At 43.7% G+C, this 27,866-nt stretch overlaps 1 protein-coding gene across 3 annotated transcripts in view; it reads right to left on the bottom strand.

Moving 5' to 3' along the window:
- The window catches only part of AMOT (angiomotin), a 69,066-nt gene that overhangs the window by 28,677 nt on the left and 12,523 nt on the right, over positions 1 to 27,866 (bottom strand). For all 3 annotated transcript variants that reach the window (XM_081897794.1, XM_081897793.1, XM_081897792.1), the window contains 2 exons: positions 14,002 to 14,179; positions 8,225 to 9,118 (listed from right to left, as the gene is read on the bottom strand). In XM_081897794.1, coding sequence (XP_081753920.1) covers positions 8,225 to 9,060 — 836 coding nt within the window. In that variant the 5' untranslated portion in view covers positions 9,061 to 9,118; positions 14,002 to 14,179. The remainder of the gene's footprint in view (positions 1 to 8,224; positions 9,119 to 14,001; positions 14,180 to 27,866) is intronic.

Raw genomic sequence — 27,866 nt, 5'->3', positions numbered from 1 at the left:
TCTAGGAAAGGACATTATTAACATTAATAGTAGTGGTAGTAGTATATTTTATTATCATAATCATGAGCAATCTGTCAGTTTCTAAACCACCATCTCAAAGTGATTTAAACAAGTTAAAAACAGCAAGTGCATTTAGAACAAGACTAAAACCCTAACAGAAAACCTTTCGAATCAACGATATCTCTTGATTGTTTATAGAAAGTGCAGGCAGTTGGCGATTACAGGGATGCTATTCCGTAGGGATGCTATTTGCAAGTGAAGTGCAGGATGTATTAAGCACCCTGTCTTCCCGTGGTTAGGGCAGAAAAATACTGTATTGGGATGAGATGGGTAAAGATTAAATAATACATGAGAGGTTCAGGTCTTTGAATAATCAAAGGAAGGGTGGGGAGCCTGTGGCCCTCCTGAAGTTGTTTGCCTTCGAAACTCCATCAGCTCCAGCCAGCACTGAGAGTCACAGGTTGGCCTGATTTAAGGGTCCTAAACAGGAACCAAAAAGCAGAGTATTTAGGAAAACGCAGAGATTGGTTTTCCTGCATGAAAGAAGCCAAAGGCTTCCTGAACTGTTTTTGAAGGTTGGTTCCGTAAACTCAGCCCCAATGCCCCCTGCCCTATAAAAAGCATGATTCAGAACAGTGGTTTGCACATTCCACTAAGGAAGGTAACAAGACAATGAAAATTCAGAACAGCAATGATTAATCGCACATTTATTCAAAATGCAATTGAAACTATTCAGTTTAATTAATTTAACAAAACTGATGAACTTGATCTGGTGATACCAGTTTTTCGAAGTCTGACAGTCACTGAAACCTCCAGCGTCTCCCTGCCTGTTAGCACTCCCTGGGGTGTAGGTATGTGCTATTGCCCACTTGGGGAAACACTGAACTAAAGTGTCCAATCAGCTCAAGGACTACTGTTAGCACAACAAGGCATCTCCCTCTCTATGTCTCATGTTCCCTGCCCTGCATCTTTATTTACTACATTTATAAACTCCCTTTACCTTCCAAGGAGCTCAGGGTGGTGTAGATGGTTCTCCTCCTCCTCATTTCATCCTCACAACAACCCTGTGAGGTAGCTTAGGCCAAGAGATGCTGACTGGCCCAAAGTCACCCAGTGAGCTTCATGGCTGAGTGGGGATTTGAACCCTGCTCTCTCAGGTCACAGTCCCACACCCTAACCATTACGCCACACTGGCTCCAGAGGACTGGAGGAACCGAAGAATAGATTTAGGAGGTGGGGGGGGGGAGAGAAGTGGGAAAGTTCCGCTGTGCAAGGAGAAATCTTTGCGCCAACAGAACTACTGACTTAGCACTACCCTGACTTAGCACAAACCCAATTTATGTTTTACGCAAAAAAAGAACCTAAGAGCAAAGTGCTCACCACTTTTGAAAGACACCATGCAAAATAGCGTTTTTTTTCCTCCTCAGGGCTGGACGCCACCTTCTTGGCAAGTAGACCTAGACTTCTACAAAGCTGCTCAACTACATACCAGGGGAGAGGATGTTTTTCATCTTTGTGGGTTTGAATGCCTCAAGCTCTGATGACCCTGTGCATCGGGAAGGCTCACTGCCTGATCTCACACAGAGTTAGGCATCTGGTTTAGGCAATTATTCATAGGTCTGACTTTCAGAGCAGAGCGGAAGACATGACTTTAGCTGTTAGTTGGTGGTCTCCAATTCTGGCGAACTTAGCAACACAACTGGTCACTTTCCTTCAAGATGGCGTTCCTGTATAGTTGTGCCATGCCAATCCTTAAGAAAAGTGATCGCTCAGAGCCTTGGAGCTACAGACCTACCAGTCTTTTAGATGTAGTCTCTAAACTATATAAGATGTAGTCTCTAAACTATATAAGTTAACTAAATAAGTTACAAGAATGGGATAGGAAACAATCTGTGAAAAACAAGCAGGTTTCATGCAGGGCAGGAGTACTGTAGTCCAGACTTATCAGCAAAATTGTGAACACACCAACAATCCAAACAAGTTCATTTTTATAGCCACTGTTCATGTTCATCAGCCTTTAATTTAACAGAGAGTGATTATAGCATGAACATTGATAAAATAATACTCTGGTTATTCAGTTACAACATCAAGAGAATTATTTGCCTTATCACGAGCATTTCTTATCAAGCAAGGAATGAAACAAGGCTATATTTTGGCATAATTTCTAGTAACTATTACCGTATTTTTCGCTCTATAACACGCACCAGACCATAACACGCATGTAGTTTTTAGAGGAGGAAAACAAGGAAAAAAATATTCTAAACGAAATAGTGGATATATGATTTTTGTGGTTCATGCTGTGGCCACAGACATGTGATCTGACAGTGAGTTTGGAGTAGCTCAATGCAAAAATCCTGAGGATCCATGTGGATCCATGCTTTGTAACCACGGAGGAGGGAAGGAAGGGGAACCATGGATCCTCTGCTCACGACTACAGCAGATCCCCCCCGCCACCCGCAGGCATTCGCTCCATAACACGCACAGACATTTCCCCTTACTTTCTAGGAGGAAAAAAGTGAGTGTTATGGTGCAAAAAATACGGTAACTATTTAAATCCAGGTACAGTGGTACCTCTAGATGAGAACGGGATCCGTTCCGGAGCCCCGTTCGCATTTAGAAGCAAACGTAACCCGTGTCTGCGCATCTGCGCGGGTCACGTTTCGGTGCTTCTGCGCATGACGTCATTTTGAGTGTCTGTGCATGCGCAAGCGGCGAAACCCGCAAGTAACACACTCCATTACTTCCGGGTTGCCGCAGAGTGCAACTCGAACATGCTCATCCCGAAGCACATTCAACCCGAGGTATGACTGTACGGCTTTCCCCTTCCTACTTTCCCCCTTCAACTGGAAATCGTAATTTGTCTGAAATGCTTTGGGCTGATGACCTGGTCTTGCTCTCCTCGAACAGAATAGGCTTTAAAGGAACATTAACCAAATTTGGGCAACTCTGTAAAAGAAGATCAGCTGGCAGTAAACAATAGGAAAACTAAGGCCATTAGACATAGGAAGAAGGCACCTAAGTTCAGGTGGTCATTAGATGGGCATGCCCTTGAACAGATCCACACGATGAGAAACTCTTATGGGTGCAATTACAGTGGTGCCGCGCAAGACGAATGCCTCGCAAAACGAAAAACGCGCAAGACGAAAGGGTTTTTCGGTTTTTGCGTCGCTTCGCTAGACGAATTTCCCTATGGGCTTGCTTCGCAAGACGAACCGTCTTGCGAGTTCTTCTCCTTTTTCTTAAAGCCGCTAAGCCGTTAATAGCCGCTAAGTCGCTAAGCTGTTAATAGCCGCTAAGCCGCTAATAGCCGTGCTTCGCAAGACGAAAAAACCGCAAGACGAAGAGACTCGCGGAACGGATTAATTTTGTCTTGCGAGGCACCACTGTAAATTACTGCATGCCAGGTCCATACAAAAGGCGGCTAATTAATTGATACTGCTCTTGAGATCTTTGTGGCTAAAATCATAGCACAAATGTTACGTGGGGCATAAGCTTGGGGAATAGGAGCCAAATCTGAGCTGGAAATTCTGCAGAATAAGTTTATGAAGCAGACACGGGGAGCCTTGAGCTTGGTCCTTCATTGATTGCAGCTAGAATCTGTTTAGCGTACATTAGATATTGTCATAGACTAAACAGCCTGGAACGCTAAGCTTTGCTGGTTGGAGCATTTGAAAAGCTATTTCACTGTTATAATTTTTGTGTTCTTCCATGTAAGAGATCAATTAAATAGTACTCCTATTGCAACCCCCCCTAGGACCTTAGGATGATGGGTAGGCAATAAATTAAATTAAATAATTAATGAAAATAATAATTAAAAAGTTGTTGAGCTTTTTTCTTTTACGGAAAACCTCAGAATCCAAAATCCCCCCCCCCCCGGTAAATGGCAGCCCTAAATAAAAGATAGACAAAGGATTTGTAATCTCCCTATGCGGAAATATCTTAGTCTCCATGTTCTCAGGAACTGGATCTTGGATCATGATGTTGATCAAGACAAAGCATCTGTGGTTGATGCTCCCCCCCCCATCTGGTACACCTAAAATCAAGATCAATCATTCAAGGCGCCGTTATTTCTATTCACAGCTTCTCGGAGCTTTTACAAAACCTAGGTTTCTGCAGATGCAAAACCTAGGTTTCTGCAGCATATTTGGACAGGAGACACCTTGGAATCTCAGTTGAAGAATGGATATGGATATTCAGTTGTAATCAGATCTAAAATATTATGCATATCTCCATGCATATCTGCTTTTCTTTTATTGATTTGATAATTGCAACGAAGTGCAGACATAACAAAGAATCAAAAATTTAAGCCATTAAGTGCCACAGCATGGAAGGACAAAAGTACAAAGCTATAGTACAGGTCCAAAGAAATAATAAAGTATTAACTTATACAAATAAAGATTTATAAAAATAAAAGTATTATGCACCTATGGATAATAATATTATTCTCATTATTGAGAATAAAGATTATATATAGTCTTTAGGAATAAAATTTGTGTAAGAAATAAAATTTGCTGTTCTGCCCTTTCCATTTGGAGCCCAAAGAGAGATATTTATCCCCTATTCTTCAGCGGTATTCAGAATGTCTAGCTGATAAACACATTACACATTCGGTAGCTAAACTTGCACTGTCAAGAATTATCATGTATTATAAATCTTAACACAATGTTTTGTTACCCTTGCTGGATGGCACACATGGCTACTAATGGTTGTCCTGTGACTTTCTGCAACATGCATCTCCTTTAATTCATGCATTGCTTTAGAAACTATATAATTTTTGTACTGGAAATGCCTTTGGCTGTGTTCAATAAAGCTGACTGTCAGCGCAGCAGCAGCTGGTGGCTCCGTTGTTCAATGGGAGGAAAAGGCACTCTGCATGTGCTCGGGTAAACTCTTTTAATATTCCCACTGGCTAGAATATTGGACACAATTTGCTGACTGGGACAAATAAACAAATTCTGGTCCAAGCTGGGCAACAATCATATTTCTCATTTCATAAGAGTCACAGAATTGAAGAGTTGGAAGGCCCCCAAATGATTATCCAGTCGAACCCCCCTCTGCAATGCAAACTTTTCTGCAAAGACAAAATTTAGAATACATCAACCAACAATCAGAAGGGGGGGGTCCTTTCCTGCTGCTCTTCAATCTCTATTCAGAGGTATTATACAACTAATTTCAAATCATGCATGCAAACCAAAGCTTAAAACAGAGAAGCAGCGCAGAATTCATCCAGCAAAACCCCATCAATGGTCTACCTGCAATCTGGAAAATGCACAGAACTTTTGTTGATATTTGGGACAACTCACATGCTGTATCTTGAAGTGTAGAAGGTAACAGAGTCACTCCTGGATGGGAGAACACGTTTCTTCAGTGAAACAAAGCAGCCGGTAAGCCTAGGCTTACATTTCCAATCTTTGGAGTCACCAGATTTGGAAAAAAAACGCTCCATCATCAATGCCTGAGCCAAAAGCACAGCAAGAATCCTATAGACTCAAGAACACCAGACTCTTCCCTCAGCAAGTGAGGCAAGTGTGGAACCAATGTGGAAGGAAAACGCCTATGCGTCCATACAAGAGAGAGACAGACAGACAGAGAGAGATATCTCAGTGCCTCTCCAAGAACACATACCAAGGGGGATGTACACGGTCAAGGCAACAACTGACATCAGGCATGCGCCTTCCCTGTACTCCTTTTGGCGAAGGCTAGAAGCATTTTTGTTAAGGCAAGCCTATCTAAATATGTGGAATGCTGAAATGCAATTTAGTTATATTTCAGCTCAATCGTCAATTTTAACTGTATTTTGAATTATTATTTTTGTAAGCAAACAAACAAACAAACAGATGCTTGCAACTTTGTCCCATGTCCATTGTTTTAATGCTTTGTTCTCCTGTAGAATGCTTAGAGATTCTATTTGCTGTCAAGAAGGCAAGAGCCAGTGTGGGGATGAGGACCTGGAAGAGACCAGGACTCAAATCTCACCCACCTACCCACTTGGCCGTGAATCTCATTAAATGAGGGGCAGAGCCATGCACACCACACCTTGAGCTCTTTAAGAGGAAAAGGTAGGATGGAAATGCAATGAATAAATGACTGAACTGATATTTGAAGACAGAAAGGATAGTTTGTTTATTTATATATATATCACATTTAGATCCCTTCTTTTTTCCTCCAAGGAGCGAAAGGTGGCACACATGGTTTATCCCCCTCCTCATTTAACGCCCACTACAATCTTGTGAGGTAGGTTAGGCTATAAGAGGCAGTGACCGGGGCTCCATGGCCAAGTGGGGATTTGAACTCTGGCCTCCCAGGTCCTAGTCCAAAACTTTAACCACTACGCCACACTGGCTCTTAAAGGTTTGAAGGTTGGGCCAGATGGAGCTCTCTTCCAGGTCCTGGAATCCCACCGAACTGGCAAATGGATCTTACTTGAACACTAGGAATGGGAGAGCAGCAGGCCAAATTGCAGTGGCGGGACAAAGGGAGGCTATGTGGCAACAGAAGGGAGTTGCTAGAGGCTCTGGAGCAATAACTGTGAGCTGCAGCTGCCCCTGAGAATCTGCCTCACAGAGGGTTGGGCTTGCTGAGAACACCACCAGGTTCTAATTCAGACTATATTCAACGAAACCCTTGCTCAACCATGCAGTACACCACAAGAGCAGCCACAGAGAGCTGACAGCATCCTGCTGCAGAGTGTGGTTTCTGTTCATGGAGAACAAAAGGGAAAGGCATGGAAGAGGGTACCCTGGAACATTTCCCAGAATCCTCTGCAATGGGCAAGCATTCTGCAGTGAATAAATTGATGTGGCACTTGTGCCCTGGGGGAAGTAAGTTTGAAAGCCACAGACGTCCACAGCAGGAGCCATAGCTAACTGAGGAGTACAGCGTCTGCTCTGCATGAAGAAGGTGCCAATTCAATTCTCAATGGGATCCCTAGGTATCTTATGCCCAACACCCAGGAGAACCGCTGCCACTCAGTGTAGACCATACTGAGATAGACAGAGCAACAGCTCTGACTATCACAGCTTTCTACAGTCTATTATTTTAGTTATCTGCTTAACTTACAAATATAACTGCTCTTTGTTATCAAATTCCAGGATGGTTTACAAAGAAAAAAACCACTGAAACAGTAGTAAGCAAAAATCACAAATACTGTACAACATTCCCATAGTAACCTCCCTGCAACAATGCCAAACAGAAAACATGTCACTCAAGAGGCTGGTAAAAAGATGAGCAAGTGTTTGTTTATATATATCAGTCTCTAACAAACTCTAAAACATACTCCAGCAGGGAGCCAGAGTAACAAATGTGCTACACCAGCAAAATATCTTTCTCTGGTTGCCACAAGATCTACACTGGTAGTCAATAGGAGCAACCAAGAAGGAATGATGCACAGATCTAAGTGAATGGGAAGCTTGACTGAGCTGACTGCTGCTAGCCTGAGCGATGACCCAGTAACTGCTATGTAAAACCACCAGCGGGAGAATTACCACTCTAGTAACCTCTATCCTGGAAGGGTCAGGCCTCTCACATCCCTTTCTGCCTACAGCACTTTTCAGTGACAGGTGCAGCTATCAGGAAGTCCTCTTGTTCCTCCAGCTGTTTTTAAGGAAAGCCAGTTTCACATTAGGACGGCTACTGGCCACCATGATGGCCATGTTTTGCCTCCAGTGTCAGAGACAGAAATGCTTCTGAATATTAGTTCCTGGAAACCACAGTAAGGAAAAGGGCTCTTGAGCATCTGGTTGGCCACTGTGAGAATGCTGGACTAGATGGGCCATTGGCCTGCATCCTGCAGGCTCCTTATTTTCTCTTGATTCCCATTAGCGAAGTACAAAACCAAGACACCACCTGAAAATACCACAAGTTCCCAAGGATGGTTTGTGCGGACAGGTAAGGAAAAAGCTGAGAAGAAATTCTCAAAAGCGCCAGGAAAATACAGTAAGGCCACAACTTATGTGCATTTAATTTGTGTGCAATCAGCAGTTATGTGTGTTGCAAGAAAAATTAAAAGGGGGTTGACAGGGTGCAGGGTTCCAGGAAAAATGACTTTGGCAATCTGGCGTGCCACTGAACCCAATGTGTCTTGACTATAAGCGATTTTAGCTTTGGGCGTTATCCTTGGAACATAAGCCCTGTGTATGTTGCGGGTTTACTGTAGCTCATTCTGGGCCCTTGGGCTGATTTGCTCCCTTTCTTTGGTTTCATGCATGAAAGGCAGCCTGCTTACCTGAAAGATCCATATTCAGGAGGATGCTGGTACCTCATCAGTGGCCCGTCAGCTCGGCCTTGCTGACCCAGACGGTGGTCGCTGTAGAAATGCCCGGGGTCCATCTGCTTACAGCTCATCGGAGGGGTGGGCATGTTTTTGTAGGGGTACTCGGGAGGAGGCCCCCTGTGCTCCATCCCTTTCATATTTGGCTGGGGTGGGGCTGTCACAGAGTTCTTGTAGAAGTCGTTGGTCTGCTGGGAAGAGAGAGGGGAGAGTGGGGCGCTTGTGACGGGCGCGTGGGCCTTCACACCACTGGTGGCCAGAGACAGCTGCATCAGCCTCTCGCTCAGGGAGCGGACGTGCCCTTGCTTTAGGTCCTTGAGTCCTTCGTCCTGGTGCACCTTCCCAGGGCTCACACGCTGGACTGTCGGGCGCCCCTCAGTCCTCATCTTCTGGTTGGAGACCCCCGTCACATAAAATGCTGCCCCAACGCTGGCATGCTGTTGGCCCCTGAAGTACTGGGACTGGACTTTCGCTTCCTCATAGGTTGGGAGGTCTTCGCTGTTCTGGAGCCTTGGGGAGAGCTGCTTCTCCATGACACTGTTGTCCATTTGTATTTCCTGGCCCTGGGGCTCCTGGCGGGCAACATGGGCTCCGGCCTGGTGGTCCTGAGGGCTCAGCCCTTCACTTGGAGCCCCTGGGCTCCCGTTGCTGGCGAAAGTGGGTGCGTTGCCCGTAGCTTGGTGGTGCAAAGCGAGGAGGTTGCGGCTGTCGTTTGGGTTCCCATATCGCAGCTGCTCCTGCAGCAGGCGCTGTAAAACTGTCGTGGCCGTTTGCTCGTCTGAATTCCTCATCTCAACTGCGAGGCCTCGGGGGTGGAATGCGAAAGGGGGCGCGCAGGCTGCCCGTGACCTGGAAAGGAGGGAAAGAAAAGAGGGGATTGTTGGCCTACACGTTGAGTGAGAAAGGTGGAAGTTCGGAGGGAGGAGGCAGAAAACCCCATACCTTTCCTTATTCAGCGAGTGGGGCTTAACAAAAAGATTGCCATTAGCACCCTGGGACCAGTTTGTCTATGAGACTGCCTTACCCTGACTGCTTCAATCTGTGGCATTAGCACTATAACGGGCGCTGCCTGTTCCACATTTGCAAGAAATCAATCTTTTAGTGTTGCTGGACCTATAGTCTGGAACTCCCTGCTTATTGACATCAGGCAAGGCACCTTCAATGCACTCTTTCCAGTGCCTGCTAAAAACATTTTTGTTTAGACCTACCTGCGCAGACATGTAGAATGCTGACACACGTTTTAATCTGTTTTTCATTTATTGCTGCTTTAATCTTTTATATGTTTATGAGAGGTTTTTTTTTTACTGTTTTTAGTGATAATATTATTGCTTTGTTCCCTTTGTAAACCACGTTGAAGGGTTGTTGTGGGATTTTTTTTAAATAATCAAGCTATGTCTAAATTTTGTGAAATAATAAATAAATTCCGACAAAGGGATTTATCTGAGAAGGTGGTCTGAAATAAGAGCCACAAGGAGCGTCAAGAGACTAGCCATAGGTTTGATTGCTAAAATACAGACAGCGTCTATACTGTCAAGTTCACACCATCATGTTGAACCATGGTTGAAACCTCATTTTCAGACATGGCTAAAAAATTCCCACTTTGCTCTCTCTCCCCTCCCTCCCCCCGCCCACTGCCACAACTCCTGCTATGTTGCCAGGAAAAGGGGCAGAGTTCATGGCTGTGCGGTTTCTTTTGGAAAAAGCAAACTTCCAAGCAGTAAGCTCCTTATTTGCTCCTTGTTTGGAGAAAAACAAACCAAAAGCCCAAGTTTGGACATCGCAACAAGCTAGTCCACTGGTTCCCTAACAGTTTTGGCTCATCAGCCCCTTGGTTCCAATAAGCTGGTGCCCATTCCCCACCAACCTTACTTTATAAAGAATGTTATTTAGAATAGCGGTTTTCATGATCCACTAGGAATATATTAAGATAATAAAATTTGGAACAGTATCAGTTACTTGCACATTTATTCAAAATCCAACAAAAACTGTTCTGTTTAATTGATCCAACCAGACCAGGGGTAGACAACCTAAGGCCTGGGGGCCAGATGCGGCCCAATCGCCTTCTCAATCCGGCCCATGGATGGTCCGGGAATCAGCGTGTTTTTATATGAGTAGATGTGTCCTTTTATTTAAAATGCTTCTCTGGGTTGTTTGTGGGACCCGCCTGGTGTTTTTACATGAGTAGAATGTGTGCTTTTATTTTATTTTCTCTGGGTTATTTGTGGGGCATAGTAATTCATTCATTCATTTATTTTTTCAAAATATAGTCCGGCCCACCACAAGGTCTGAGGGACGGTGGACCGGCCCACGACTGAAAAAGGTTGCTGACCCCTGAACCAAACTGATGAACTTGATCCAGTGACAGCTGCTTTTCAAAGTCTGAGCCTCATTTACACCCTCAGCGCCTCCTGCTGTCCCCTTGCCTCTTAGAACCCCCTTACATAATCCCACCTCTACCAGGTAGTGCTACTGCCCCTTTGGGAACCACTGAACTAGACTCTGACTTGTTTCCTGGCAGCAGCAGGAGTAGAGAAGGAGCACAGAAATGATTGTTAAATGTAAACAAGGTGGAGAGCTTAACACTTTGTTTTGCACTGGGTAACCCATGAGGAACCAGAGTGAAAATGGATTCTAAGCTCTCCGCCTTGCTTGCTGGGCAAGACTTAATTTGTATACAGGCTCTGGGAGAACAGGGAATTCTCTCTTTCTAACCCTCATTCACTAGTTGTGGGGCAGTTCCAAACGCTTGCCTATATGCAGTTTCTGGGATCGTATGCTAGAAACAATTAGAAATTTCATCAATCAATCAATACCCAAAAAATGTTATATGGTTGTATAAAACAATACAAATAAACCAATCTAATTTAACAGCTTAAAACTAAGCAGGAGAGGGAATAATGCCTAACACAGTAAAAATATATTTTTTTAAAGTAATATACCAATCATCCACACTCTCCAGAGGATGCAATTATTTCTAAGAGTTTGTATCCAAGATTAAATCTTCAAAGATCCAGAGGTCATGGCCACTAAAAAGTCCCCAGTTTCTAGCTGTTTTCTGCAACTCAGGAGCACCCCCTTGCAACCAAGTTGAGATTTCCTGCTGCGAGATTTGGGACTCTCCTCTGGTTGGGTAGAAGAGCCGAAGACAGCCTTTCAGCCCGCTCTCCAGAAAGCCTTTTGATGTGCTGAAGAGGAAAATTGTTCTACGATTTGCATAAGCAAGCAAACAAACTGCTTGCACACAGTAAAATGGACTACTTCTCTCTTGGGCCAGGAGCAGGAGGTGAGGTCTGGCTGATTTTCACCCCTTAAATCACTAACTTTGCAGGTAGCAACTGATGGTATCTTCTGGGGAATTTCAGATAATCTCTCAGTGTGAGACCCATTGAGGTTTGCAAGTTTTACTTGTGGACCTCTTGCTGTGCTGGCTGGTTATTTAAGGGATTTCTAATTGGTTCTGGTTTTGCTTCTCAAAACGGCTCTAGCAGCAAAGCAGTGCCTCTCTTCTCTTGCTTTGGCTTTCATTTCTTCTAATAATAATATTTTTGCTGGCTTCCCTGCAGAATAGCGGTTTTCCCCCTTTATTTGGGTTCTGCTCCATCTCTCTTTTCCCCCCTAGGAATGCAGGGCTGGGGAGAGCAGACTGAAAATTATGACAAAAAAGGGGTATCCTTTCCTGATCCAATAGTCACCTTTGACTGGACTTAACTGTCCAGGAGTCATTTACCTTTACCCTTTCTGTGTACCTACCCATTCTGAAGTTTTATTTTGTGTATCTGATGGTGTGTTTGGTATGGAGCAGGGAGTGAAAGTAGGGTAAATATTCTTATATCTTGAAATAGATAAGAGAACCATTCTGGTTTAATTCATCGTTCCGGTCCTATCCATCTGTGATAGTGAGTTAAATTTACTGGATGCATGTTGTCTGCATTTTGAACCTAGGTTTGCAGCATGAGACACAGCATCTTTCTAGTCCTTTCTGGAGATCACAGAATCATAGAGTTGGAAGGGACCCTGAGGATCATCCATAGCTGTTAACGTATCCCCTTTTTAAAGGGAAATTCCCTTATTCCAAATAGGATTTCCCCTAAAAAAGGGGAAAAGTTGACAGCTATGGGATTATCTAGTCCAGCAAAGTTTGCTGATGACACTAAGTTGTACAGGGTTGTTGTTGTAGTTGAACTAAAAGAGGCTATGAGGCAACCAAAAGAATCTCTCCAAACGGGGTGAATGAGAATTAAAATCACAAAGCTGGTTCAATTTTAACAAGTGTAAAGTGATGCCTGCTGATTCTAACATTACATATGTTACTGAGGTCCGAGCTGGTGACGACTGACCAAGAATGACATCTTATGGTCATAGTGGATGGATCAATTAAGATGTTGATCCAGTTGTGGCAGCGGTAAAAAAAAAGGGGGGGGGATTAAAGTTTAGGGATCATTTTGAAAAGGATTGAAAACGGAACTGGCAATATCATAACCGCTTTATACAAGTCTATGGAGCAACTGCTCTAGAAATACTGTTTATAATTCTGGTCACCACATCTCTTAAAGGATATCATAATGCTTGAAAAATTTAGAAAAGGGTATAAAACCTCAATCCTGTTGTCGTTACTCTTGAATATCACATTTCCAGAAGGCATGGATTGAAATATTCATCTTCTCTCCCCTCCCCTCCCAAGGCATACAAAGGAGAAATTTATAAGATGGTAGCTGAATGGGAATGAGATGCAAAAAATACGGCCAGTGATAATTACAGCTTAATTGTATGTTCAATAAACGGTGAGATCAAACAAGGGAGAAGTGGGGTTTTTTGGCTTGCGGAGAACGATACAGCTCCTTGCCAAGGGTGCAAACAACCCTCGACATGCCTCTGTCACTGAGTTCAACTGCGACTTAGCTGTCCAAAACCATGTGTAGGTTTATCACATTATCCAGCTTCTCCACCAAAGTATGCTTGGATCTTTCATATATACAGGGATAATTGAGAGACCTCATGGATTGACCTCCACAGAAATTTTATCAAACAGGACCGTGCCACCATCATCACAAGAAAGCCAAAACACTGCTGGGATATTTTAGGAAAGATTTCAAAACAATATTGTGAAAAATGAATAGGCTGAATGTGTGACTCTGCTCCTGAAAATATTTTAAGAACCAACTCCTGGATCTGTTGCTAGGGGGAGTATTAGAAAACAAATTGCAGTCCATTTAGCAAATAAATTAGTATTACACACTACTGTAATGATAATAGTGCTACCTTCTTATAATCGGTTTATGGATTTAGCACAAGTAATACATAAAATATCATTGTCATATCAAGTAGTGTTTCTTACTAATCTAGAACAATATGTTACACCCACACCAGTATTTATAAATATTAATTATTCAAATGACTTGTGGTCGGCACCTAAGGCTGCATCCCATTTATGTTTGTCCAATTAACAATTGCTATGAAAAATGTGAAAAATGTGTCACTGCAATAAAGCCTTGCGATACATAAAAAAGAATGCCAAGACACTGCATTTTAAAAGCTCACTCTGAAACCCGGTAAGGGAGGGCAGTGAAGAGCTCCTGGCTCACCCCTGCTCCTTCTGCCTGCGGCCAAACCTATCTTACCGTGGTTGGCAAACTAAGATACAAGCATTTTCCCACAGAGATTTATACAGCCACATGAAAGCTGCCCACAGTTATCTTCTTGCTTGGAAAAGATTGTGGAGGCCTTTGATGTACCTTAGAAAACAAACTTAAATTGGCGACTCCAGCCTTGGCTCTTGCAGCATGAAGTGGGAGTTCTGGTATGAGAGATGACGATAGTCCCCCTTTTCTTCCTTAGTCAAGAGTGGCAGCGTATTTTTGGGTCCCTTGAAATTTGGGTTAGTTTGGCAATTCCTTGACACTTTAGAAAATTCTGAAAAACAAGAAATGGTGGAAACTGATTAAATAAGGCAGTATTAGAAAACAGCTACTAACTTTACTCTTGAGGCATGGTGAGATAGGCTATGCAACACAGCCCTTATAGAGAAATGAATGAAGCATCATAGCGTGCTCAGGAACACAAAGGCCAACGGTGATTTTGAAACTGTATGGCCCCTGGCCCATGTATATTCAGTGTGCTGGAAAGGGCAGTGCTGCCCCCCACCCACAGCTTCCTCTGGGCAAATCTGTTAAGACAGAGAGTAGAACTGTAGAGTTGCAAGGGACCCTGAGGATCATCTAGTCCAACCCCCTGCAATGCAGGTATATGAAGCTATCCCATAGGGGATCAAATATGAAACCTTGGCATTATCATCACTCTAGACAACGGAGACATTTAACTGATGTGATCCACTCCAAACTATTTAAAAATTTAATGTTTGGCTGCATTTCTTACATGGTATACGCATGGAATGTTTATTGGGGGTTAGGGATAACATGTTTATGTTTGTTACGTGTCCTTTTAGAAACTGAAAAATAAAGTTAAGAATTGTTGGGATTTTTTTTAAGGAAACATTCCAACTTTCATCTGTGGCATTTGATAACACTGCATCCAGTTTTGACATGCTTGATTAAAATGATGCTTAAAAAGATATTACTTTAAGCAAAAGGAAGTGCAGTAAACAGCACCTATTTCTAGGTAAAGAAGCACATTTTCTTCTCAAGTTCCGACCCTAAGCGAAATAAAACTGAGCAGATCAGAATCAGTTAAAATTACAATCTAAGTAAGTTGAATGCTGCCAATGTCAGTGCTGACACAAATACAAACGCTTCAGGTTGCGTTTCTTCATGTTACGGACCGCCGAACCCTGGAAGTACCGGAATAGGTTACTTCCAGGTTTCGGTGGTCGCGCATGCGCAAAAGAGCTAAACCGCGCTTTGCGCAGAAGTGCCAAATCGCAACCCGCGCTTGCGCAGACACGGGTTGCGAACACTGCGGGTTGCGAACGTGTATCCCGCACAGATCACGTTTGCAACCTGAGTGTCCACTTTAAGGCACAAGAGCCTTTCTGGACCCCCCCCCAGTGGCCCATAGCACCCCAGACAATAAAAGAGCTGACTTCAACGCTAGAGAGGCACGTTATCTGTAGGGCAAGGGGGCTGGTCTCCCAATGATAACTACATTAGCCTCTCTCCATTGCACTTAAATTATTAGCAGTCCAGCAGAAAGAACAGAGTCTCACCAGTGACTCGGGTCCTGCTAGAGAGGATCCCACAAGGCATCTTGTTGGCCATGTGAGAAGAGGATGCAGGACTAGATGGGCCACCGGGTATTCAGCAGGGGCTCTTCTTACATAATTACGGAAGCCACCAGAGAGTGCTCTTATCCTCAGATCCTGATTGTGGACTTCTCATTGGGGCATTTGGTTGGCCGCTGTGAGAAAAGGTCGCTGGGCTAGATGGGCTATTGGTCTGATCCCACAGGCTCTCCCTCTGTTCTTATCTATTTGTCACTTGCAACCAAAAATGAAAGCTATGGGAACAGACAGCCGAGCCTTGTGCGACAGAAGTTGTTTTGGCTGGCAGGAGTGTGTGCATGTGTGTATGCAAGCATGTGATAACAGCAGCTGTTTCTGCAATGTGAAAGGATTTTGGAGCATGTTGTTTGTATGCATTTGGTCTTTGGAGGAAGAGCTGGTATTTTTTGGGGGGGGGGGGGTGAGTAGAGGAGATGTGCTTTAATTCACCAATCCTCCTAACACCCTACTCTTCTGCCAAAATTGATCAAGGATTTATTACAAAACTCTCTCTGTGTGTGTGGTGTGGGGTGAGTGGGTGTAATTTGGTTCCATAACCCATTTGAGTTGGACACCCCTTCTCTACATTCTAGCAAATTGTGAGGAACAAAATCAGTAACTAAAGGACATAGGTTGAATGACAATATGCCATTGTTTTATTTCTTATTCAAATATTGAGGGAGACAGTCACTCAGCACCACCAGTATATGCAAATGCCCGGCTCATTTAAGACTTTACAGAAACTGTTCTGAATAATGATGGAACTCTGAACTATAGATATGTTATAAAGCAAGATGAGTTGGCAGAGGAACTGAGGGAGGGTGCCAAATAGCATCTTGGAATGTTTTTTAAAAGCAGATATAAAAAGTAGATATTGCAATAACAATTATTATTTCACCCAAGTTCAAGTCTTTATTTGTGATTAAACACACAGAGAATCTCTATTGAGCCACTGATTGTATGGATTCTGTGGCTAAACCCAAGAAGATAATGAAATTTAAATTGGTTAAATAAGAAGCGACATGACAGAAGTTTATGAAATTATGCATGCCATGAGAAATTCGGTAACGAGACAAATTCATGGAGAGGGCTGTGGGTGGCTACTAGCCATGATGGCTATGCTCTGCCTCCACAGCTGGAGGCAGTAAAACTTCTGAATACCAGTTGCTGGAAACCACAGGAGGGAGAGCTCTTGCACTCAAATCTTGCTTGTGGGCTTCCCATTGGGGCATTTGGTTGGCCACTGTGAGAGAAGGATGCTGTAGATGGGACACTGCCTTGAACCCGAAGCTTCTTCTTATTTTCCTAAAACAAATCTCCTCCTGCTAGATTCAGAAGGATGTACCAGTGTTTGGCGCTCTGCTGCCCCCCCCCAGATGTTTTGGACTGCAATTACCATCAGCCGCAGCCAGCACAACTGCCGGGAAAAGGCTTCCTAAAGACATCTGCCAACAAACATTCCAGCAAAGGTAAATCCAAGTCTTAGAACAAGAGAAAAGCAGAACCTTTCTGGCATGTTTTACAAGGAGCTTACTAAAACCATTCTTACTTCAGCTGTCCATTTTTATTTTTTTAAAATGCCCAAAGCCACTCACAACACAAACATACCGGTAGTTAAAATAACAAGCAGTGAAGGGAAATACAAGGGAAACGGGGGGCGGGGGACAGTTTCAGACTGAAATACAAAGACTAAAACCTTAACAGAGCAGCTGGTCAAATATCTGCTGTAAAAGAAAAGTCCTCCTCTTGCAACAGAGAACCACAAGAAAGGAGGGCCAGGCAGGACCCACTAGGAGAGTGGTGGCGAACCTATAACACGCATGCCAGAGAGGGCACTCAGAGCCCTCTCAGTGGGCATGCACGCAGTTGCCCCAGCAGGGCCGAACCAGCCTTCCCTCACTCAGCACCGGGGCCGCCAGAGCTGGAGGAGGGGGTGGGTGCTGTTGTGGCAGCGGAAGCGGAGGAACCCAGCGCTGGTGGGCGGCAGGTGCCTGCTTGCTTGCTGCCCGGCCTGCCTTCACTCACTAGGAAAATTAAGTGTGGCACTCAAAATGGAAGTTATACTCAGAACAGAGCATGTTCGGCTTCCGAAAAACATTCCAAAACCAGAACACTCATTTCTGGGTTTGAAGTGCTCAGGTTCCAAGTAGTTTGAGAACTAAGCTGTTCAAAAACTGAGGTACCACTGTATTTATTTTTCCCAATTTGAACTGTATTTATTTTTCCCAATTTGAACTGTATTTATTTTTTCCCCAGTGGTGATTTTCTTGAGTCAATATGAGAGTATCCCTAAACATTTTTTTAGAAAAATAGAACTGAGTTATACCATAAAATTATATATCAATGGAAAGAAAATTTAATGAAGAATGTAATGCAATAACTTTTATGAAGGATTATTTATTAAAACAGCAGTCATAAAGAAGAAACATGAAACACACAGAAAAAAAATTGAGATATACAGGTTAAATCGCCGTGTTGGCACTTTGCGATAAATAAGTGGGTTCGGAGTTGCAGTTTGGGCACTCGGTCTCTAAAAGATTTGCCATCACTGCACTAGGAAGACAGTTCCACGGACTTGGAATGGCCACAGATAGAGACCACATCCCAAACAGACACACTGCTCAGATGCTGGTGGGATGCAAAGGGCAGCCTTTCCAGAAAATCTTAAGGACAAGTTCATCAGGGGAAAGAGAGTTCTTGAAGCACCCTGGTCCCAAGTCATTAATGATTCAAAAGGTCATAGCCCGCATTTCAGATTTTGGCCTGAAAACAGACTGGGAATCAGTGTAGCTGTGGCAGGAAGCGAGTCACAAGCTCTCCAAAACTGGCTGTAATCAGCATTCTGGACTCCTTGAAGTTTCCAAAGGTAGCCCTACTTAAAGTACAATATGACTGAATCTCACACAGAGGCTCAGTTCCTAGGGTTCTGTGTATACATGAAAATCGCATATACCCAAACCCTTGGAGCTGCCCCGACGCCTAGTGTGGGAGGGAGAGAGATAACTCTCCATATTCCCAGAGCTAGCACACTGAGCAGGAGTTGCCCAGCAAGTAGTGCAAAGAGCTTAAAACCTCTTTTCACAGAGGGTGAGCCCAAGCAGACCTGGTGCAAAAACGGCTTTTAAGCTGTCCACTTTGTGCAATTTCATCCAGCACACATGTGACTGAAACTGTGTAGGTTGAATGCGTGTTAAATGCGCAGAAGGTGCAATTGGTTGATGTGAACAAAGGCATGCGTGTTACCATGCCCATGACTGCATCCGATGTTACATTCCCAGGCTGAGCACCAACTATGGTCAGAATAGGCTGTTCACCTTGGCAAGGAGACTGTTTTGAAGTGGGGAAGGCAGTTCCACAACAGATTCTATGCAGTCACCTTCAAAGGCACACACACACACAGGCCAGATGGGGTACCTGAATAGAGGAATGCAGCCGTGACAAAATAATCTGACTCCACCTTTCCAACCTTCCTCCCCCTAGCCTGCTGAGGTACCACAAATCCTAAAGTGAAGTCTCCTAAGTCTTACTGTTAATTGCTTCTGCCAAGCTGTAAGCAACCCAAATCATTTTTTTTATTAGAAAGAAAGAGGGGCTTTATTTGTATTAGACAACGTGAAAGTCTATTCCTGCCTCTTCGCTGCCATATTCTCTCAGTGTCAACTGGATAATCCCATTTACTTGTTTCACATGCTGTTGTTTTAAACAGACGACACACATTTCTCTGTTCTCCAGAGTACACTTTGGTCGCCAAAAACATTCCACAGATCCTAGTTTTCAATCTTAAAAATCTATTTAAGGGGTGGTGGTAGAGGAGATTACTTCATTGGGTGGGATCAATGAATATTTACGAATAAGCCACAATGCCCAGGAATTCCTCTCTCATGCTGACTGGGATGATTAAGATGACAAAGACTGGCTCCTGATTGTGTGACCAAGTTCAAAATCAATTACCTCCAAAGTCATCACCATTTTCTGCAGGCCTAAATTCCAGCAATATTCAATCGATCGACAGCAACAGCACAATTTTACCTGCCAGCATCAGTCTAAGGTACGCCTTAGTGTAATGACCCACATGCTTAAACGTCATGCCCTCACACAAGCTTGTAGTCCCCAACCTGATCTTATCTCTCCTCCATTTTATTCACCATCCTATTCTTTCATTCTTATTTACTTATTTTTGCTCACCTGTTCATTTCACCGATACACTGTTTTCCTTTATTTCTCCTTCCTATATTTATCGTCACCTCATTTCCTCCATTTTGCATGGTTATTTCCTGGCTGGGGCCCTCAAGAAGCAGGCCACAGCACTTTCATCTCACATCAGAGACCCTGCAGGCATCTCACCCTGCTTAGACCTGCAGTGCTGCCTCATCACCAGGGAGAGAGTGTCTGATGGTCACATCAACCAGAGCTAGGGAATGGAAACCAGAAGACATGATCCATTGCTATGGGACTGGAAGGGTATCAAGGACATTTGAGGAATGGGTTCATGTTTTTGAAGCAAAGGTGTTGTTAATGGAGTGCAGTGCCTCAGGGGTACTCTCTGGAGAGGGCTACAAACTCATCCTGCAACCGCTTCAATTATCCTAATTCCATGCAGTGTACACTTCAAATGTCAAAAAGGCCACTTGAAAAATATGGAATGAAATATGCAAGGTGTAAGTGATCACATGGGGGATGAAGTACTTGCAAATTATGCCACATACTACTTCCAGAGAGTGCTGCAAGCTACCGTATTTTTCGCTCCATAAGACACACTTGACCATAAGACGCACCTATTTTTTAGAGGGGGAATGCAAGAAAAAAAAATTCTTTAAAGGAAGCACTGAGCAGAGCCTGTATGCATCCCAGGCTCTGCTCAGCACTCCCTTTCACAAGCCACCTAGAGTGGAGTTGCAGGCTTTTCCCCGAGGAGGGAGAAGGGCAGTCTGTCACTGACCGGCTGCCCTTCACACTCCTTGGGGGAAAGCCCCCAAGAGCTCCCTGCAGTTCTTTAAAGGGAGTGCAGCTCTTGGGGGCTTTTCCGGGAGGTGGGGGAAGGGACTGAGGGGCTAAGCCAGATGCTAGAACAGCAAGAGGGAGCGCTGCGCAGAGATCCCTCTTGCTGTTCTGGCTTCTGGGATAGCAGCGCAGCCTGCATTCACTCCATAAGACGCACACACATTTCCCCTTACTTTTTAGGAGGGAAAAAGTGTGTCTTATAGAGCGAAAAATACGGTATTTGTCAGATTGTCTGCTGCAACTGAAACAGTAACAGGCACATACAAGTGCTTCTCCTCTGCTTGCAAAACTAAGAAAAGTGGGCCGCAAGATTTGGTGTAACCTGCAATAACCTGCCCTGGAAAGAGCCCAGCCAAGAAATTAATAGGGAAATATTCCTAATTGGAAAGAACAAGTTCACCTCCCTTTGTGGGTAGGGCACCAGGGCAGGCCTGCCCCTATGAGTAATCCAATGTTAGCCATAATAAATAAAACTAGAGGGCTCAAAGGCTTGGGTTAGTAGACTATTATTTCACAGTGGAAGGTTCATACTATTCTCAGAAGGCTCTCATTATGTTTGAAAAATGCAAGCACAACACAAGCATCCACCTGAGTTGCAAGAGGAAGGAAACTGTGTTGACAGTCTTATGAGAAGTCTCTGAGAATCAGAAGCATTTCTCTGCCCTCAACCCAGCAGTAAACCTCTGAGTGTACACCACACTCAAAGCTATTCCTGAAAGAACCCCCCTTTAGTAAAATGGGGAAGAGTTGTGAAAGTGAATCCATTAGAAAAGGGCTGGGCAAAAAGGACAAATGCTCAGTGTCCTGTTCAGCCTGAGGCATCACTGTCATCAGGCTGTGCACTACATAATGAAAACTTCAAAAGGTGGCTTCTGCCCAGAACTAAAAATTCCCATAAGCAAACAACAGAGATCAAAAGCAGAGGGGACAGAAATCCTAAAGGACCCAACTCAGAGCCTGTGGAACTCTTAGGGGTTTCTTCAAGTAACTAAGACCCTTGAGGTGGAGCAGAAAAAATAGGAGCATGTTGACAGGAGAGTGAAATGACCAGGAGGAAGGCGTGGAATGGAAAGCTTGGCTAAGAAGAATGTTTACAAAACAACGACTTTTCAGCTTTCTGTATAACTAGAGTTAAAAGTCAATTATACTGAAGTGTACACAATTGGTCCCAATTAAGTAAATACAGTGACAAAGAAATGGGCCGCATTGACAATTATGCTGCTTTAGCTACCCCTATCCCAGTTGCCTACCAACTGTGTCTCAGGTGATCACACAGGTGTGGCACCAAGCAGGTGCATGGAGAAGGGCCAGTATTACACATCCTCATTCCAGAGAGTGAGAGTCACCCTCACCACCACCTCCTGTTAATTAGAAACAAGAAGTGAGACTACGGGAGACGTACACATATTCTTAGCATGAGCTCAGCTTCCCAGCTCCTAAGGCAACGGAGTCGTACAGGCGAAAGGCCCGGTGATGCAAGGCAAAAGCTCATTTTCAGCAACCACTTGCCATTTTAAGAAAGGAGTTTAAGCTGTAACCACAGCCCATGTGATCTGAGCGTTTCCCAATCAATTAAAGTTCAAAACTGGAGCACCAGAACACATTCAGTCCGAAATAATATTATAATAATAATTTGCTGGGCCAAATTCTCCAAAGTGAACCAAACACAGTATGATCACATGTTACATGGGGAGTTCAATTCCAAGAGTTCTGCATATACACGAAATTCATGTATACCCAAACTCTTTGAGCCACCCCTGTGGCTAGCATGTGATGGGAAGAGAGAGATTCCCCAGCACTCCTAGACGCTGTATGCTAAGTGGGCCTTGCCCAACAAGCAAAGCAGAGAGCTTAAAAGCTCTTTCCAAGCCAGAAACCCCAAGTGGACTTGAGATAGCTCAGTCTCTAGAGCATGAGACCATTCATCTCTGGGCCATGGGTTCGAACCCCATGTTGGGCAAAAGATTCCTAGTGGTCCCAAAAGCTTTTCAGGCAACCACCCACTCAGTTCCATAAACTCGCCTCCAGTGTCCTCTGCCCTATTATTCATAATAGCAGTTCTCACTAAGCAGCCCACTAAGGAATAAAATTCAAAACCGAGACAATGAATTGCACCTCAATTCAAAATGCAATTAAAACTATTTCGTTAAATTAATTCAACAAAACGGATGAACTTCTGGTAGTCATTTACACCTCCAGGAACCCCCCTGCCACACCCTTGCCTCTTAGTGCCCCCGCCTTCGTAATCCCACTGCTTCCCCAGTGCATAGATGTCAGCTTTCAAATTTGAAAATAAGGGATCAGCAGCCTCACCTGTCCCGGGGTCAATCTACGGGATATCTAACAATCTGGGATAGCAGCGGGAAACGGTGCTGGTATAAGGGAATTTCCTGCAAAAAAAGGGAAGGTTGACAGCACTGCCCACTTGGGAAACCTATATAATATTTACACACCCATTGTGAAAGTGCTATGCAGGCCAAAAAGCCTACCCAGTACAGTTCTACTCCTATTGCAAGAGCCAGTGACCCAACACAAGCAGGAATTTAGGAGTTATAGTTCAGCTCCATTCCCTTTGCTTTGCTCCTTAGCGATCCGGGTCCTGCTCTTTCCTCTCTGTTGTTAGAAGCCCCATCCCACAAATATCCCAAGAATGCTTCAACGTCATCTTCATTTATTTGAGTGGTTTTTGCCATTCCTCTGCTTATTTAGCCCAGGCCTCTCTTTCTGCTCTGGGGTCCCAGTTAATGAAAACCACATGAGATCACAATGTGAGTTTGCCTAGTGCTCAAATCAATGTCATCTGCATTAATGGGGGGGGGGAGCATTTTATAGCATATCGTTTTTAACAAGGATCAAAAATGTCAAGCTGCAGTGCGCACAGAGAGATCAGATAAGCGCACAAATTTACCCACCTATCCATGCCCCCTCTCCCCTGTCCCGGCTACTGTAATATACTTTTGCAGAAATGCCAGCTGAGATTATAATTGTGCTTAGCACTGAAAGCCCTTTTATTACGGCAGAAGTGCTTCGCAGTATATTATCTCACTAATCCTGACAACTGCTCTGTAAGGGAGACCAATATTATAATTATTGTAGATGACCTGCTGATAGGGTGGCCCTTTGTACATTGCCAAAAAGGGAAAAAGAGAAGAGGGTGCAGATTTACATAAAATTTGCATGTGCTAATTACAAAAAAACCCACAATTTTTGTAATAATAGCTATGATCTGAACAGCAACACACCTTAGCGCTGCTGTGAACAGGTGACCTGTGTTGCTTACTCAGCCTGATGCCCAGCTGCAAACTAGGGATCAGGCCTCCCTGATCTCTCCTTTTGGGGATCTTTAAACTGGATTCGCAGTGGATAGCCTTTCAGACACACACAAACTGTTTGTAGAGAACTGACCTCTATAAAGTAAGACACACGTCTGCTCTATCGGGCGAGTCAGAGACAGGGCAGGAGCCTAGCCTTAACTAAGGCCCCGAATGAGTGGACGGCAAAGGCAAGGTTTGAACAGGGGACACAAGTTCTCAGCCACTATTAGCACAGGGTGGCATTTAGGTTGGCCCTAATGTGGTGAATGGATTCTTTGATGGCTCTGCTGGATTTGGTCACAGAACTCTCAATTTTCAAATTTATATTTGTGACCTACTTTTTACTCAGCACTTACACCACCGTGAAGTTGTTGAACTGAAGAGCAGGATACACACCCTGTCTCAAGTAATCAATTACTTGTTGCAGTGTTTCCCCATTAGCAGTGTGCGTATCCCTTGCCCAGGGTAAGTGAAAGGGTTTCAAAGGGCACACAGCAGAACTTTTTAATTTTACTTTATCATAGTATAACTCATTATTATATACTAATGAATTGGTGCCACATATTGTAATTGGTCCGGTCTAGATAAAACAGTACAGTGGTACCTTGGTTCTCAAATTTAGTCTGTTCCAAAACCAAGGTGCGCTTTCCCATAGAAAGTAATGCAAAACAGATTAATCTGTTCCAGACTTTTAAAAACAACCCCTAAAACAGCAATTTAACATGAATTTTATTATCTAACAAGACCATTGATCCATAAAATGAAAGCAATAATCAATGTACTGTACAGGGTGGATTTGATTTAAATCAAATCGATTTAAATCACTAGTCAGTAAGGCTTGATTTAAATCTTTTTTTTTTTACAGACTCATTCTTTCTGGTATAATCTTAATATTTGCAACCATATGAAGGTTTCATTTTTGGAATAATAAATTTTCAGAGTAGTTTTTACAGTTATATCAAAAATTACTGATTTGATATACTATTAGAAATACATAGACAGATAATTATGAAATTATGGTGAGGTTTAATAAGCTAACTGTTTATATTTGGACAATCTTTCTGCTGCACTTTTATGGAAAGAGAAAAATAATCATTTCCTTACTAACAATTTAAACAATTTATTTAACTGGTTATAGTCATTGTTTGGATGAGGGCTTTTATCCATTTCCACAGTCACCCAATCAATCAATCAATTAATCAATCAGTAGCTGAACTGGGATCCACGCAGTCCCAAAAACAAATTAACTGAAAAAGCCTCAAAACAAAAAATGCAAAATAAATAGCAAAAACAAAAGCACCAAATATAACCTCCAAATATCACCACAGAACACTACAATTGGGAATGGAAGGCTTGAATTACAATGGGGGGGGGGATCCAAAATAGTAGCACAACAGGGAGACTCAAAACGGAGCATGTTCAGCTTCCGAAAAAAGTTCGAAAACCGGAACACCTACTTCCGGTTTTTCAGCGTTTGGGTTCCAAGTTGTTCGTGAACTAAGCTGTTATAAACCGATGTACCACTGTATCAATAAAACTACCCCCGAATTACCTTCACCTAAGAAGAGGCATGGCAGTAAGACTAAACTCTCAAAAGCGACTGACTGAGTCAGGACACTGCAAATGCTGTCTAGCTTCCTCCATCTGCACAATGGGAGCTGGGAGTTCCTCCTCCTGCTCCATCCCCACCTACCTCTCTCCAATAGGGCTGGGCGATATCTGGTTTTCAACATTGTGATCTATCACCAGCTAAACATTGTGATACACTGATATATCACTATGTCTGAAATAAGGATGGAGCTATGTAGAGGCATTGACTGGCTTCACGGTTTTCCCAGCATCATGATTGCCAAGTCAAAAATTATGAAACTGATGTCACAATATGGACTTCATACCAGTTTTGGACGATATATTGCCCGGCCCTACTCTCTTGCCATGCCCACCCCAACACTATCAAATACTGGGAGTTGACCTGCTTGCCCTGGGATGTTTCACCAGTTGACACCTCCCAGTCTCCTGAGTCTAGGAGGAGTACTAATATGGTCTGGGTGTACACTCCTGTTCTTATCAGGATCAAGTAGTTATGCATATAGAGAGAGCCAATGTGGTGTAGCGATTCAGAGTGTTGGACTAAGACCTGGGAGATTGGGATCCCAGTCCTCTCTCAATCTTAATCTAGAGCTCACGGACCTCCAATTAAACTGAATATTGGAAGATTCAGAAAAAATTAGAGGAAGTTCTTCTTCATGCAGTGCATAGTTAAACTAGGGAACTCACTCCCACCGGAGGCAGTGATGGCCACCAACTTGGGATGGCTTTAAAAAAGGATTAGATAAATACATGGAGGAGAGGACTACTGACAGCTACCAGCCGGGATGGCTCTGTTGGGGGCAGCAATGCTTCTGAATGCCAGTTGCTGGACACCACAGGAGAGGAGACAGTGCTCTTGTGCTCAGGTCCTGTTTGCAAGTATCCCATGGGCATCTGGTTGGGCACTGCGGGGACAGGATGGTAGACTAGATGGGCAACTGGCCTGATCCAGCAGGGTTCTTGTTATGTTCCTACGTTCAAATCAGTAGTAATTAAAATGTTGTGCAGTACTTGAAATATACAGGTCATCCCAGCATGCGGATCAGGCAGGCCAAGAAGCAATTAGTTCTACCTTTTGAGTCACCATATTATATCTGGCTCCAGTTGGCAGACTTCAATGTTACAGTAGACACAAACACACCCTTCAAGCCTCACTGCAGGCCAGAGATGGGGAACATGCATCGCTCCAGATGTAGTTCAACAACATAATGGTAGTTGTAGTTAACTACCATTATCCCATAGCACTGCCCAGGAGAAAGGGGGTTGGAACTGGAGGGCCAGAGATTTCCCATGCGTACTGCTCAGGGCAATTTTCCCTTCGTGAATTTTTCTTGGAGGGTAAACTACATTTTTTAAAGGGTCAAACTCTCTATTCCCCATCACTTGAATCTAACAAGTCCTTAAGCTAGGATTAGATTGGACTGATGGCACCAGTTCTGGAGAGCTGATTAGTCACATGCTAGCAGAACCATGGAACAGGAGGAACTAATTTCTGTCTTAATCAGAGATCTTTGCAACTACGAAACCTAGCACTCTAGCTCAGTGGTTTCCAAAGTAGCGAGCACTGCCCCCTGGGGAGGATAACCTAGGGGGCTCTAAGAGGCAAGGGGGCTAAAGGGGGGCCATTAGAAGCATAAATATCAGACTTTGAAAAGCTGGTATCGTTGGATCAAGTTCATCAGTTTTCTTGAATTAATTAAACTAAACAGTTTCAACAGGACTGTGAATTAAAGTGCAATTAGTGGTTATTGTTTTGAATTTCATTTATTATCTTCTTTAGTGGGTTGTGCAAGGAGAATAATGCTTTTTATGTGTTGCGTAGTGGGTTCTGGGGATGTGTTTATGGAACCAACAGGGTGGGGGTGCAAAGAAGTTGGGGAACCACTGGACTAGTTCTTCACTTGTTTGTCCTGAGAGAAGGGAGAAAAAATAATGGGTCAAAGTCAGAGCACAACCTGCCTTGTAACTCACAGGAACATGCAGTGTTTAAGTCTTTTATGGGTTGCACTGAACTGCAAAGGTGGAATAAGATCTGTTCATTCCAATGCAGTTTCATTTTAGTCTTGTAAGCAAGAGTGAGATGTTAACATCAGTTCTCAAATACCTTGGATGCAACAGCCACTTTGAGGGTTGCTGTTGCTGTTTACAATCAAGTGGCATGTAAATTTTATGAAATAAAACAAATTTAGTATGTATTACACCCAGACCAATCCCTTTCCAGGGCCTACCATGCTGCTACGTAACAATATAAGGGTCATAACTTGGTATTCAGACACCACACCAAGTGGTCACACACTTGGTATTCAGACACCACACCAAGTCAAACCATAAGTTTAGCATGAGTATATGGACTCAGGGAGAGGAGACTGCAGTCACTTCATTCCTTTCTGGTTGTTCTGCCACTATGCCTCAATGAGCTAAGCCGTGGTTTGCCATAGCATGTTGTCTTACTTTGAACTTATGATATAGTTCTCCAAAA

This window comes from Podarcis melisellensis (genome assembly GCF_964234715.1).
Source record: "Podarcis melisellensis genome assembly, chromosome: Z".
In the NCBI taxonomy this organism is placed as follows: domain Eukaryota; kingdom Metazoa; phylum Chordata; class Lepidosauria; order Squamata; family Lacertidae; genus Podarcis; species Podarcis melisellensis.
Note: the sequence above shows the minus strand (reverse complement) of the source record. Positions and strands in the feature narration are given on the sequence as shown.